Source organism: Equus quagga, chromosome 14 (assembly GCF_021613505.1).
Source record: "Equus quagga isolate Etosha38 chromosome 14, UCLA_HA_Equagga_1.0, whole genome shotgun sequence".
NCBI lineage: Eukaryota > Metazoa > Chordata > Mammalia > Perissodactyla > Equidae > Equus > Equus quagga.
The window spans coordinates 17,391,495-17,407,261 of NC_060280.1; the positions used below are offsets into that span (position 1 = coordinate 17,391,495).

The following is a 15,767-nucleotide window of genomic DNA, read 5'->3' on the forward strand; positions in this document are numbered from 1 at the left end:
GTTCAAAAAATATGTGAGTGCTCCCTGTTGTAGGCACGCACATATTTTAAAAATTATTCAAAAATAGTGAGCACCTCCTGTTCCAGGCATTGGGGGAGACTGCTGGGAGTAAGACAAAGTTCTGCTGTCCTTGGGACAGCTAACACTTGCATCCCACTGACCACATGCGCCACGCTGCCCTGCACGTCACATGCTTGTTAACGACGAGGTCAGCTTACCGCTATAACCTCCATCTTACATTTGCGCTAACTGGAGTGCAGGCAAATCTGGAAACTTAGCCAGATTGGTAAGAGCCTAAGGAGCAGAGCTGGAATTGCACCGGGCAGTCTGGCTGCGGATGTCTGGTCTTAACCACTGTGCTGCGCCGCCCTCAAGGAGCTTGCTGACATTCTCAGGACCTGTTCCCGGAGCTACAAGTGGGATTTCTTGGCGGAGCACGGCGTCAATCGTGGCAGACAGATTAAGGCCAGCCTGTGATGAACCTTGAACGCCAGGCTGAGGGGCTGAGATTTTATCCCGCAGGCTGGGCAAGGTGGGACGCAGGAAGAACTACCCTCCCCCTGCCTCCCAGAAGCGGATGCACCAAACCAGGCCGGAGATGACAATACACTGGGATGCCGCAGGGCAGTGGGCTGCAGGGAGGGGGACGGCTTCCTGTTGAGTCGACCGAGAAGGCAGAGGAGGCAGGCCCGGGGCGTGAGGTCGCCGGCGCCCGGCCGGCCAATAGCGGCGGGCTGGGCCGCGGCCCCTCCCGCGGGGCGGGGGCCTGGCGGGCGGGGCGCGCGCTGCCGGCTCGCTCGGGTACCAGCGCTGCCGCATCCCCGCCGCGCTCCCCGCACCCGGCCCGCCCACCGCGCCGCTCCGGCTCGCGCAGCCCTACGGCGGCCTCCCGGCGAGGCCTGGCAGGTCCAGCTCGGAACGCAGCTCGGTCCAGTCGGGGTGGGTGAGGGGCGGCGGCGGGGATGGGGGATGGCTCAACTCGGTCTCGCCCGGGTGGTTGAGGGGCCAAGAGCTGGACTTGGTTTCGCCCCCGAGCGAAGGGTGCGGACCTGCTCTCTGACCACCCCAGAAGGGGACTGGGGTAGGGTTGGCGTAGGAGTGCTGCGTTCTAACCTGGTCCGGGAGGACTAAGGGCTGGAAGCCGGGAGGGAGCTGGGGTGAGCTGAGCTGGGGGCAGTTAGCGTGGAGAGCCCAGGTTCCGATGCTCGGGGGTAGGAGCCATCACTGGGGGCGGGGGTAGAGCTCAGCCTGTGTACTAGGAGGGGGGTAGGGGTACCGCGGGGATCGGGGCGCTGGGGCGCGGGCTGGAGCGGGTGGGAGGCTTCCCTGTCCCCGGCAGCTGCGTCCGGAGGGGACTTGGTTTCGTCCCATCTGGGGGTGGGTGCGGGGAAGAGGGGCGCGGGGGGCGGGCGGGGCTCCGAGTGCCCGGGGCAGCGGGGCGGGGCGGGGCGGTGGGGCAGGCGAGGGGGTGGTCGGCGGCCTCTGATCGCGTTCTGGGACACACGCAGGCGGCGGCGGCGGCGGCGGGCGCAGAGCGGAGATGCGGCGGCTCGGGGGCACCCTGCTGTGCCTGCTGCTGGCGGTGGCAGTCCCCACGGCCCCCGCGCCGGCTTCCACAGCGACCTCGGCTCCCGTCGAGCCCGGCCCGGCTCTCAGCTACCCGCAGGAGGAGGCCACCCTCAACGAGATGTTCCGCGAGGTTGAGGAACTGATGGAGGACACGCAGCACAAACTGCGCAGCGCGGTGGAGGAGGTGGGTGCGTGCGGAGGGCCGGGGCCGCGGCAGCTGGGGGAAGCAGCGCTCCGAGCGCTGGCCAGCGTCCTCGTCCCCTCGAAGGGGCTGGGAAGGGCCGGCAGCAGATTCGGAGTAATCAAGAGACAGCGCAGGGTGATCCCAACTCCCACCTCTTTCTGCCTTCCTGCCAAAAAGATCTGGCTCTGAGTCTGTCCACCGAGAACCTCTGGCTGGACCCACCCAGCGGCAGCCAGGCCGCCACCTGCTTGCAGGCTCGCGGCCACCACCCTGCAATTGTCTGCGAGTGTGCAGTTGTCCCCGCCCACTGTGTAAGCGGACGCTTGCAAGGCCCCTGGTTTTCCAGCGCTGCGGTTTTGCAGAGAGGGTGAGGAAGCTCCGGGCATCTCAAGTTCTAGCCTGTCGCTTGGGCTTTGAGCTTGTACCATCTTCCCAAGACACAGGATGCCGTGTGGGGACAGAGCCCTGAGCTTTGCTAGTGATCTGTCTGGGCTTCCCCAAATGCATGGGGGGAGGAAGGAAAATTGGAATCCTATATCCCGGTGGGGTACATCGACAGAGGGCGTCAGAGAGAGGAGGGGCAATGCGAAAGACATCGTACCTCCCCTGAAGGGTGCTTTGGAGTCAGTCTTGGGCTCAAGGTCCTCCTCTGCCACTCACTAGCAAGTTGACATTGGGCAAATCCCATCACATCCCGTACCTCAGTTTCTTGTGAGAATTGAATGCCATGATATGTGTGGGCACCTGGCATATAATAAGTGGGCAATAGATAGCAGCTGTTAGTGTCAGATACCAGATACCTTAGCAAAACTTTGTCTGGCTTCTTCCTTCCATCACCTCCCATGTCCAAACACTGTGGATGGCTTCCTCTGTGGTAGGCACCTGAGGATTGCCAGGGCTGCCTGGGCAGGAGGTGCAGCTGGCCCAGCTGGCCCAGCCGGGGTGTGGGGAGCTGTCCCTGGTGCCTGGGGTCGGTGGGCATGGTCACTGTTGGACCTGGCTCTAGCTGCAGCCTGTCTTTGGAGAGAAGCCAACCATCCCAATGAAGGAGTAAGCCAGGGACCAGATGTCCAGGCTGGAGGGTCAGGTGTCTCTGCATCCCTGTTTCTCCACATTCCATTTGGGCAAAGCCTTAAGTGCTAGCTCTGGTCGACCCGAAGAGGTTGCTTTCTACCCCCATCTCTGAGTAGTTTGGGAATATTTCCCCTTCCTTCCCACAACAGGCAACTCCTGATGGAGTGTGCCATGAAGGGGACTCTGGATTGGGGGTAGCTGCTTGGGCAGCTGTACCTGAATATCCACTGGACAGGCCACATTCCAAAACCCATGGACGTTCTGTTTCCTGCGGAAGCAAGAACATGGAACAAGACATGAAACAATTAAAGCGCGAGGGGAGTCACACCCGCTCCAATGTCTCTTAACTCTGCACCTTCCAACTAAATTGAGCCTTTACGTTCCAGGGTAGGTCATCTGCTTTCCTCATCTGGGCTCCAGGACTTTCCCTCCTGCACACAGATTCCCGATGAGACTGACTAGCTCACCTCTGTGTTTTTGTTCAGTGTATAAAGGACCATGCGGCATGGTCCTCTGACAGTAGCTCCTGGTGAGGGAGAGGAGGGAGCAGCAGGGACTGCTTCAGTCTCTTCATTGAGCAGAGCATCTGGGGGTCCAGTGGGACCTCAGTGGCAGTGTCCACTCCTTGGGAGTTGTCCACATTGGCTCTACCAGGGCCCTGGCCTTCCCTCCTCAGACGTGGCTCTGCTTGAGTTGTGCACACGGACTGGTTGGCCAGATGGACTGGTTGAAGTTTGCCACCAGGGGACACCTTGGCTGCTGCCTCTGTCCCCCTTGTGGTCATGTCCCGAAGAGTGTCCTTGCTGCCGTGGGCACAGGTTGAGAGAGGCTGAACACCTGTGTGGCAGGAGAACAGGCCGTGGGGACCGACCTGCCTTCATGCGATCCCAGCTCTGCTACTTACTAGGCACCCATGGGATTCAGCTGTGAAATGGAGGAAATGTCCACCCCACAGGGTAAACGGGAGGATTAAATGAGGATGGATGCAAGGAAAGCAGGTTATCGGGCCATCTAATACAGGGTGGAGTAAAATCGGTGTGATATGAGCAGCTGCCTCAAGAGATTGTTACAGGGGATACAGGAGATTGCTGGTTCTCAATAAATAGTGGCTATCATTATCATCATATTAATAGTACTAGTATGAATGATAACAAAGAGCCATGGGTATCCGATATGTAATAGATTCTCAATAGACTGTGGCTATTAGTATTAATTTATTTTTTATTTTCCCTTCTCCCCAAAGGCCCCGGTACATAGTTGTGTATTCTAGTTGTGGGTCCTTCTAGTTGTGGCATGTGGGACGCCGCCTCAGCATGGTTTGATGAGCGGTGCCATGTCTGCGCCCAGGGTCCGAACCAGCAAAACCCTGGGCCGCTGAAGCGGAGCTTGTGAACTCAACCATTTGGCCCTGGGGCCCGCCCAGTATTAATTTTTTTAAAAGAGACTGCCAGAAAGTCCCTTAAATCTCATAAACACAGGATAGTTGCTATTTACTTGCTGGCTGGGTAAGAACCAAAAAGGACCAGACCAGATGCATTAATTGTTTACATAGTTGCGTCATGAATCTGCTTTCAAGTAACTTCCTGACATTTTAAATATTCCAGCTGACTCGAGCTGTTGATTTCTCTTAAGGGGAAAGATGAAGTTAACTCTACTTCAAATGTTCAGATGGTTCCATCCAGCTGTTCCTATTTTCCTGTCTTATTATTTTATATGTTACTGATAAATGTGTTTTGAGGATAAAACCACTGCCTCCCCCTGGCTCGTTGCCATGTCTGGAGTAACTGGCCTTTTTAGAATGTTTTTATCACCTCCCCTATTCCTAGGAAGAACCCCAATACAAGCCTGGCTTTATCTCTCCGGTTTTTCCTACTATGCCCCTTTAACAGACACACAGATTCAACCAACTAAAAATGCCATTTTTAATAACATTCGCATTCCTCCTCTATGAGACAAGTCCTATTGCTTCAGGCTTAAATTTCTCTTGCTAGTGGCAGTAATAGTTGTGGTTGAAATTTCCGCTGTAAACTGTAGTTTGAGTTCATAGTACCATTAAAGAGCTGTTAGGTCATTCGGCTGATACAACCACTGGTTGAAAGGGAGGAGGTTTTAGAAAGAGACTATCTGCTCAGCCCAAATCAAACTCTAGATTTGGTAACTTGTCAATTATTTGAAAGCCAAACTGGAGGATTCAGAGTCCAATGGGAATTTTAAAGACACGAAAACGTTCCCCTCTCCTTCTGGATAGAGCCTCTGTAGCGTGTCCAGTCTCCTATTCTTGTCCAGCTGTATCTCTTCCATCACTAAACAACATGCCAGGATCTCTCGCTTACAAAAAAATTTTAAGTCCTTTTCTTGCCCATCCCGTCTCCCATCTTAACGCCATTCCATTTCTTTCGTTTCGTTAGCAGATTCTTCAAACACATGATACCTACTGTGTGCTCTTTCCACTTCTCCCCAGTCATTCGCTGGCAAGCTAGCTTTTTCCAAACCTTCTTTCTTAAAGGACAATAGTATGAAAGTGCCTGTTTGTGACGCCTTTGCTGGGTGGCAGCTACTGTGCAAGCACTTGGATTTTGTGATCCTTAATTCTTATATCCGCTCAGCAAAGTAAGATCATCCCGATTTTACAAACAAGAAAACTGAAGTTGAAAGACATGTGGTGTCTTGCCCAGAGTCACACGGCTGCTTCTCAGTGGCAGAATCGGGAGTGGCCCCACCTCATCTGACCCTGGAACCCCGGGACCTGCTCCCGTGCTGCCCTCTGATGCTGGGGGCACCTTCTTGCCTAACCCACTGGCTCGGTCCTTTTAGACTTATTTGGAGGCCCCTCCCCAGATATCACTTCCTACCCCCACACCCGATTCTAGCCCATCCCCTGACTCCCCTCTCTTCCTTCTCTAGACTCTATATTGTTTCCCAACTAGGCTTCAGAACTTGCTGCAACCCCCCATTGCCTGGAGCCGAGGTCCTTTCCTGGGGGCAAGTGATATCTCATTGATATCTGAGGTTCAACCCCCAGAAATTCTAATGTGGCGTGTCTGGGAAAGGATCGAGGTGTACATATATTTTTAAAGTTTTGGGCGTGACTTTGATGTACTCTCCTGGTTGAGAACTAGGCCAACACCCTCTGCTTTAGAACCGCCGCTGCATCTGCCTGTCGATCCCTCTCTCCATCATCTTCCACCATTTTCTCCTGTGCCCAGCCTGGACCCTCTGCGCTAGCCTGCAACACGCACCCTTCTTGTCCAGGCTGCACAGCTTTGTGTCCCCTATGCTCCTCTCTGTCGAGATCCTATCCGTCCCTTGAGACCAGCCCAGTCGTGCCTTCTCCTCCTTCTGGAAGCCTTTCTTCTCTCTTCTTTGAACCCCTGACTTGCTTCCTGAGACCATCATAATCATCCTCAGACTGGTTTGCATGGGGCTCTCCTGTCTCCCCAGTGAAAGCATAATCTTCTGGGAGGACGGAATCATGTACAGGGAAGGGCACGTAATTTGGAGTCAGGCTGACCTGAGTTCTAATCTGAGCTTTGCCGCTTTCTAAGAAGGTGATGACCTTAGGCAGATCCCTCTGCCTCTCTCAACTTTGTTTTCTTCATCTGCAAAATGAGGGTAATAGCACCTTCCCCACAGGGTGGCTATGAATATTCAAGGAGATGTGGGAGGTGTCTAGTGCAATGGCTCAGACACAGCCGATACCCAAACATGGAGGCTACTGTGGTGATGATGATGATGGTGGTGGTGATGATGATGAAGCTAGTGATCAAGTTCCAAGCATCTCAGCAATCGTCTCAGTCACTGACCAAGTCCTTATTTGATCATTCGAGCCTTTGTGCTTATCACACTTTCTTCACTCTTCTAGTTCAGTGTTTTTGTGCTGCATTGGGACATGGGACTTCTTTCCCCATAGCCACCCAACTCAGCCAGTCTGGTTGGGAGAAGTGGAAAAAGAGGGGCCTCATCTAGTACATAAGGGGATAGAGGACAGTGATTTTTTTTTTAAATAGAAAAATGAGGATTAGTTTTAAGAAATAAAAATAGCCCAGAGTCAAAGATAGCACTGTTGGGAAATTGCCAACCCCCAATTAGAATTTCTCTTGGTATCTCTCATTTTAAATTCCTAGAGAGAGTATGTGAGTGGCTCAACTACTCCATGACGTGGCCTTTCTTTGAGTCCATTCAAGTGTGAAGGGATCATTTGTCAACTGCCTGCCCATCAGGGCTGGGGTGGGACAAAACATCTGGGAGAGGAGATGGGTGCAGACGTGAGTTGACTGACGTCTGGTATAGATGTCATGAAGGCTCATGAGACTGGAGGACTTGAGGACAGCAGCCTCAGAAACCTGACACCAGCGAAGGACATGGGTCAAGAAGAGTCAGAAGGAGGGTAGACCCCAAGAACTAGTCAGCTGACCCTCTACAAGGGTCCCTCTTGTGCGCAAGAGGTGGGATGGGGAAGGAGATGGAGCAGTGGCCCTACCTGCAGGGGTAGGGCACTGCCTTAGTTTGGGTCCCCCTCCACTGCCACCAGACCTGGCAGTGAGAGTTTGGGAACAAAGAGTTTATTTGGGAAGTGATCCCAGAAACACTAGGAGAAAGAGGGAAAGTGAGAAGGAAGAGGGGAAAGGCAATAAAGGCTGTGCTCATGAGCACGTAGCTGCCAGGTCAACTGGGACTCAATCCCGCGGGGTCCTCGGGGAGATGGTCCATTGAGCGGGGAGAGAGCTGGGGTACTCACCCCCACAGCCTGTCCCTCACTGGATGAGGATTGTTCCTGGGGTGTTAACTCCCTAGCACCTGGGGCCTGTGCAGACTGAGCACGCTTTTGGTGCCAGAGAATGCCCTCAAAGAGAGACAGAGTTGGTTGCTGGCGTGTAAGGAAATCGAATGCAGGTGACCCCGGTTCAGGCCACAGGGAGATGGCCGGGGCACCAATAGCATTTGTACAGGGGCCAAGAGTATTTGATGAGGACATGCTCAGACCTCAACTGTACTCTTCACTGAGAGTCTTGGGAAGTTCTCTAGTCTCCCTGAGCCTCAGTTTCCCCATTTATAAAATGAGGACATGAACACCTGCCTCACAGGGAGTTTGTGAGATTTAAGGCTGTAATATATGTGAAACATTAGCACAATGGTTTGTCCTAGTAGGTACCTGTCATTACCACCATTATTTGTAATTTCAGAAGAGCAAAAGGGAGGTAGTTCTTTTTTTCTAACGGACTCTGATTTGTATCAAGAGAAAACCATTTTGCTCATTAAATTCCTTGATTTAATAGATGGAGGCAGAAGAAGCTGCTGCTAAAACATCATCAGAAGTGAACCTGGCAAACTTACCCCCCAGCTATCACAATGAGACCAACACAGAAACCAAGGTTGGAAATAACACCATCCATGTGCACCGAGAAATTCACAAGGTAAGGGGGTCCCGGCCAGCACTTCCTCCTTTCCGTAGTGCCCAGTCCGGTCAGAGAGCTAAGGTCTTGTTTACATGTTTGAGACACAAGCCCAAAATATAAATGAGGATGTAAAATATAGATTAAAAACCAGAGGGAGTGAGGGAGTATTTGAAGGAGAGAGATATGCATCAAAACCCGAAATTGCTTTTGTATTTAAGCAATAAATTGAACTCTAGGCTTCCTGCCAGTCCAGTTGCAAAGGAATGTTCAGCAGTCTTTATCATTTGAAAAAAAGGAAGCCAACAAATGTCTAGAGAGATGCTTTCCTAGTATCGACTGTGAGGAATTGGTCTCCCAGGTTTTTATGTTTGTTTCAGTAGAGTTGAAATAGAGTCCACGTTGTGACAAGGAGATCATCACCGTTTCCTTAAGAGGAACTCAGATGCCATATACTCCATCTTCAGAAGGGGCAGGCTCCACTGCCACAAGATTAAGCGTTCGTTCGTTTGCTGGATAGTCATTCAAAATTCTCTAGCAGAGTTTTTCCCAACCTACCACATGTCTGTATGAAATAGGGATAGCACTATCCACATTACATCGTTGTGAGGGCCAAATGACCTTAAATGTGTGAGAGCTCATTGTACACTATAAAGTGCTATGCAAAAGCTAGTTGTGCCTATTGTTACTGTTGTTATTATAGCAAAGTTATGTTATCAACACAGTGCCGTAGTTCCCAAGTGGGTCCACGGAGCACCTGTCTTGTGCAAAGCTTCATGAAAGGGGGCTTAGTAGTGGCGAAACGTATTTGGAAAGTATTGTATGTATTTCTCCTTCTAGATACACAAAAACACACATTAGTATAATAAAGGCGCTGAGAAGTCCTGCAACCTATATGTACAGGGCCATAGAATTTTTTAAAATACAACATTGGTTAATCTTGTAAAAATCTGGCATAGAGGAAGAAGACATCATCTTTTTGCTGGGGAGAGGAATTATTTAGATAAAAATTTTAAAGTATGTTGACAGACATGATCCTGACTTCCTCAGAACTGGAATTTGATCCACCACTGCAAATTAAGCTAAGCGTTTCCACTTTGTTCTGGCTGCAGGCGCCTGTAATGTTAGACCTGGCAGGAGCTTTAAAGATGACCTAGAAATGAGAAAATTGTGAATCAGAGAAGAGAAATGACTTGTTCCAGGGTACATACTGGATGCTTGTTGGCAGCTGAGCCAAGGCTCACAGAACACAGATCCCCCAGCTCATGGGGCTGGCGTCCTTTCTGTTCTTTATCACCAACCCAAACATTAGACATGGCCTTGGGTGGGGCAGGAATGGCCTGGGTTCTGTGTCAGGATTCTAAGACTCAGCTTTGAGGTGCCTGTTCCTGGTTACAGAATCAGAGGCAGACGACAAAGAGAGGAATATTGGGCCAAGTAAACACTTTACTGAGGAGAGAAAACAGTTCGCCAGAATGAGGAGTGGGGCAGAGGTGGCTCCAAGCTGCTTGTTCCTCATGGAAGATGTTGGATTAGACACCCACACCTGCAGTTGTTGAAAAGAAAGTTGACATTGAGTTTCCAGTGACGAGCCCGATAAAAATAGCGGATGTTGAATATTTTCTGGGCGATAGGCTGTGTGCTGAGTGCTTCACACGGGCCACCCCGCGCTCGCATAGCAACGCCATGAGGTCGCCTCATTACATCTCTTATCGCTGCTCGCTGCTCCAGGGAAGCTGTCTGACGGCTGCTGGTGGAGCTCAGACAGAACGAGAGGGGGAGGGGCACTCCGTCTACGGCGGCAGATGCTCCTGCTTCACAAAATGGGAAAACAACAAAACTTCTATGTCACATTCACTGTCCCTGCTCTCCTGTAGGTCACCAACAACCAGACTGGACAGACCGTCTTTTCCGAGACAGTCATCACCTCTCTGGGAGACGAGGAAGGCAAAAGGAGCCACGTGAGTTATCTTCCCGGTGCTCACCTCCCAGTGCTCACCCCCAAGGCACACACAGCCTTGTTTGGCCTGCCTAGGGTGATCCAGATCTTAGCCCCTGGGCAGGAAGGAGCTACCTCGGCACCTCCCCTGCCTCGTGCCTGCCAAGATCCCCAATTCCTACTAGACCGATGTAATCTGTAACAGGCTCTGCCTACACGCATTTTGTATCCGAAACGACAGAGAAATTAATTCAGCTGTCATTTGCATGGCTTCAGCACAGCCTTGAGAGGGGAACAAGGGAGTACCAGGTACACTGATTAGGGACCCTGGTAACAAAACCCGGTGCATCCGACTGTGGGATCCCCTACAGCCTCGGGCCTGGCCCACGCCTCTTATGATCCCAGCCCTGGTCAGGCAGATTGCGAGCAAACCAACCTTAAGTGGAACCCAGTGGCCTAAAGGGAAAATGCTGTCCTGCTCCAGGCTTTGCGCCCTGGCCCCCTCATGATTGCATCTGCCCCTCTGTCGCCTAGTCCAAAGGTGGGGTTGTTTTTGTAGAATTATAGAATCCTAGAATTGAAAGGGGCATCATTTCACAGAGGGAAGACCCAGGCACAGGTCAGGGGATGACCCAGTTGGAGTCACTGGTGTCCAGACTCCCAGGCCAGAGGTGACTCAGCTGCACTTTATCTTCTCAAAGAGGTGGCTGGCCTCAGATGCAGATGCCTGGTGAGGAGTGGGCCAGGGCACTGCCGCACGACATGGTCGGCAGCAAAGATGTACCTCCTCTGTGGGGACTGTAGCACCAGCCTCTCTGTACCCAGGCGCCTATGCAAGCTTCCGGCTGTGAGCTCCTCCTCTCTGAGGTGCAGAATGCGTCCCTGCATCCCTGGCCTTCTGAGCGGATTCAGGATTCTTCCTCACCTCTTTGGCCTTACCTCGGGAAGAGAACCAGAATAGTCAGGGAGGTGGTGCGGACGTGGTTGGTGAGAGACTACTCAGGATGCCAAGAGCATGCCTGGCTCACGGAGCCCCTGCCTGCACGTGTGGACTGCAGCCAGTGGGTCCATTCTCCAGCTTTCCCAAGTGTGCGTGGCCTTTGTGCCTATGTGTGTCCATGCTTCAGACTCTGCTAAGGGCCCAGCATCCCCACCCCTGCCCACTCAGTCTCACATGTCCATCATGTGATGGACATACATTCAGCATCCTTGTGCAGTGCCGAATCTGCACTCCTGTGTACGATGGTCATGAGGATGCAGGAGGTTGACAGGGAGAGACAGATCCAAGAAACCCAGAAGGTAGACCCACTAAGTTTTTCTTGATTTCTGCTCAGGCTCTTGGGATATTAACTCATTGAGTTTCTCTGTGAGAATAAATTCCAGTTTGATTGGCTGGAAGGGAGATGTGGGGCATCTGATGCTTGACTGGCCAGTGTCTGGCCAATCCTGTGAGTCTTTAGAGAACAGACTGGAGACCTTTCAAGCCACCTTGAAAGGGATATCACATGGTAGAAATGGCGGCGTGTGTACCTTGCGACAGAGCCTCGCTCGTTGGCAGTGTGGCTTGCCAAGAGTCAGAGAAGAGAAATCCAGTTTCAAGTGCCCACAGAATTCTTCCATTCACCTCCCCTTTGGTTCCTGGGCCACCATCGTCCCAACACAATTGAGCTGGGGCTCAAGTATCATCTTTACAGAGAGACTGGGCTCCTTTTACTGGGTAGGAAACTGGAAAGACTAGATTGCCTTCAAAGGCATGCAAAGGGTGGAACATTGTCACCACTGCCCCATTCTGTAGTTTTGTAATTTAATGATTTTTACAGTTGGCTCTGAAATGTATAACACGCTGAAGAAACTTTCTCTTAAATAGAAAAGGGGGATTTGCCATTCAAAAGGACAAAATCATATACTCTTCAAACCTTAAAATACTGTAAAAAGGGGCTAAATTTTCAGGATTTAAAATTCCCAGATGAATTCAATTGAAAATAATCACGAAGCACCCCGTATTTTCCTTTCTTCAAATGCTGGTATGTATATTAATATGTATGGTAACCCGAGGAGGTTCGTGGAAAGTTACAGACAGTAACATTATATGCCTGTCTAGAAAACTGAGCGGGGTGTGTGCAAGGTCTCGGTCTGTTTTTACATTCAGATGGGGAAGGGGAGAAGGACATGGCGGCTTGTTATTGCACCTGAGTGCGCCGGCGATGGTGATGGGGTCTGACGTCTTTCTGTGGGGCTTTTGTGCTGAGCCCTTGCCTGTCTCCCTTCACGGGCCAGTGGGTGGGCTGACTGATGTTGTGCTCTTTCTGTGCAGGGGGTTAGGAGGAAAGTGGCATGTTGGAAGCTGGAGAGTGGACAAGCCATTATGCATAAAGCGGACGCTTTTATTTATAGCGCTGTGTCCACAAATATGAAGAATCTGACCCAGTTAGCCAAGGCACCATTCTAAGGGACATCTAATTAAAATAGAGCTCACAGCTACCGAGCTCGGCACGCCATGCATTTGTTGTCTTTTCTGTTTTCACATTAGAATATGATATAAATGCGAAGGTCCCTTGGTTTTCCCAGCTGAATATACCTAGTTTGAACCTACAGGTTCAGTCACATGCAACCAACTTGACCAAGGTATTGCCAAGACTTCTGAGGCCACAGGTAAACAAATTTCACAGCTATCCTCCAGGTAGTAGCCATTCGAGTGACCCAGCGATTTCCTTGACCTAGAGAATGATGTGTGCAGACAGTGCCTTTTTGACTGGACACGGCAGACTGTGGACAGTGACGATGGCATTCTCAAGTGTGAACCAAATGTCTTCTCTGTTGTGAGGATGCTTTGTCTGGTATTTGTGTTGAAGCCTGGGGGAAGTGGGAAGGTAAACTGGCTGAACTTTCGAAGATTAGTGTTTGTTTGTTTCCCACTAAACAGTACGCCTCCTGTCACCTCACAGCCCAGAGCTAGCCACCGAGAGTGAGGGAGGAGAAAGGGGTTGAAGGACCTCCTTCTCCATTAGGCCTCGGTGCTTCCTTGCCTCCAACTTGTCCATTCATCACTGAGTACCCTCAGCTGGGGTGCTGGCCTCGTGTGCTCCCTATGCCCTGATTTCTGATGCTGGAATCGCTCTTAGCAATTTAATGGAATTGCAGAGAACGCTATGATGTCAAGTCATTGGGGGGTTATTTTAACAGAAATGCACTAGGGGAGGGCATGGGCCCCTTAGAGAAACTCAGTCAGTTCCCAAAGGCCCTGCCTCCTGGAGTCCCGCTGGGTGCAGGGAGGCAGGGCTGGTCTCGTCCCAGGAAACGCAGCCCTTCCCTGGCTGAGTGAGGTTGTCCGACCTGGTCCGAGGCCGACCTGGGCTCGCACCCTGCGCTGGCTCTTAGAAGCTCTGCCTTCTATGATTTGGTTTCTTCATTTATCAAATGGGGTTAATAATCCCTGGTTCACAAAATTGGGTGAGAATCTAATAAGGCAAAGTTTGTAAGAGCTCTTTGTGTAAGGCTCATTATTATTGAAAAGTAATTAAAGCTGGATTCTCATTGGCTTCTTCCCGGTTCCCAGGCAACCTGCTGCACAAAGGCTGGAATGTGCCTGGAAGCTGGGATGTGTTTAGGGCTCCACAGGAGTCTTCTGTGCTGTTTGTAGCCTTGGGCTGAGTTCTGCAGAGCCCTGCCTCCCCTCTGAGTAGTGCATTTCATCGGGAGCTCTGTGCTCTGGCCACAAGGTTGACTCACCCTGCTGGTCTTGTCCTGGCCACGTGGGGTTTGGGTGTTGGGGATACAAGCAGAAGGGAGGATGGGCTGTAATGAACAATGAGAAGCACAGGTGACGGTCAGGTGCTGAAAGTTCCAGGACGGGGCCCAGGTTGGCAGGATGTATACTGGTTTCTACAGAAAGCAGCAGACTTGTGGTTCTCAGAGTGATGACGGAGTCTTGTGGGAATGTACAGTTCCACAGTCCTAAAACCAGACATTTGGGTACATTTGGGTTTCTAGATTTATATTTTGAGTTGATTTTGTGATTTCTGGCCAAGTATAAGGCTCGCATGCTTTAATCCAGTGGGAGTAATTATAGGGAAGATGGGAGAGCCCTGAATCATCGTGAGAAATGGATAAACAGTCCTCAAATAAGTAAAGTTGATGTGGGTGAGCAATTTTTAAGGAGTGGGCATTTCCTTTTGAGCTATAACCTGGCTGTATTAAATTGTACTCTCCTCAATTTAAATATCCTTCAAGAAGGAATCCATTAAAGATACATGATTCCAGATCCCAAATCAAAGTGCTATGAAGTTAATAAATGAGTTTCATATAGGTTTCCTATAAGTTGATATAAAACAATGTCTTCGGTAAAATGTTAAGTGAAAAAAAGCAATTGCAGAGCAGTATATATAGTATACAAACTTTATAAAATATTCTTTTTTTTTTTTTTGAGGAAGATTAGCCCTGAGCTAACTGCTGCCAATCCTCCTCTTTTTGCTGAGGAAGACTAGCCCTGAGCTAACATCCGTGCCCATCTTCCTCTACTTTATACATGGGACGCCTGCCACAGCATGGCATGCCAAGCGGTGCCATGTCCGCACCAGGGATCTGAACCCGCGAACCCCAGTCCGCCAAAGCGGAACGTGCGCACTTAACCGCTGCGCCACCGGGCTGGCCCCTGTAAAATATCCTTTATATATACATATAAAATATCTCACTTTTAGAAAAAAGTATGCATAAAAAAGCTTGGCAAAATATATCCTAAATCATTAATGGTAGACATCCCTGGAGGAATTGAAACTAGCAGAGACTTTTCCTTTATAAATTTCTATATTTCTTGAATGTTTTAAAAAGAGCTTGTGAATTATTTACACTTTTGCTCTAAGCATCTATCTATATTTTTGAACGACTTTGCAAGTATTTTCATTGTGTAAATCCTAGAAATTAAATTGCTAAGTCAAAGTGGGTGCATATCTAAAATTTTGAAAGACACTGGCAAATTTTCCTCCAGAAAGAATGTGCTCATTTTACTCTTAACAGCAATTTGAGACCGTATTTCACCAGCCCTCACCTGCGGTGGGTGCTACTGTGGGTGGTCTTTGGTCTTTTTGTTTATATTTCTTTGATTATCAGTAAGGTCAAGGGCAATGGCTGTTTAAGAATTGGGAGTTGTCCGCAAATTTATCTCATCCCTTCCTCCCCGTTTCAGGGAGAAAGGTCAGTTTTGCATTCCAGGCAGTTCCAAAGACCAAACACCATCTGCCCAGCGTGGGACAGATTAGAAAGGTGTGACGTTCCAGTAGGAGGTGGCTGATGGGCTGTGAGTCACGCTGTGGAGTAGGTGATGGTGACAGTGACGGGCAGGCTGGTGCCCCCGCCCCGGTAAACACAAAAAGAAAGCCACTCCTTCCTTCCTTCTGCCACCTCCACAAACACCGCCCCCCCTCAGTGGAGGGGCTGAGGGCTCGGGCACAGGCACATCCAGTTCTATTGTTTATGAGCCGTGTGACTTTGACTTCTCTATATGTACCGTTAATAAAAGTACCTTCCATATCGTGTTATCATGAGGATAAAATAAAATAACCGGGGTAAGAATCCCCATACAGTGCCTAGAATGTAAGAGTAAGCAATCACT

The 15,767-nt window shown here is 50.5% G+C and overlaps 1 protein-coding gene across 1 annotated transcript in view; it reads left to right on the forward strand.

Moving 5' to 3' along the window:
* Positions 1 to 783: 783 nt before the first annotated feature.
* The window catches only part of DKK3 (dickkopf WNT signaling pathway inhibitor 3), a 39,370-nt gene continuing 24,386 nt past the window's right edge, over positions 784 to 15,767 (forward strand). The window contains exons 1-4 of the mRNA XM_046637530.1: positions 784 to 939; positions 1,509 to 1,753; positions 8,104 to 8,241; positions 10,098 to 10,181. Coding sequence (XP_046493486.1) covers positions 1,541 to 1,753; positions 8,104 to 8,241; positions 10,098 to 10,181 — 435 coding nt within the window. The 5' untranslated portion in view covers positions 784 to 939; positions 1,509 to 1,540. The remainder of the gene's footprint in view (positions 940 to 1,508; positions 1,754 to 8,103; positions 8,242 to 10,097; positions 10,182 to 15,767) is intronic.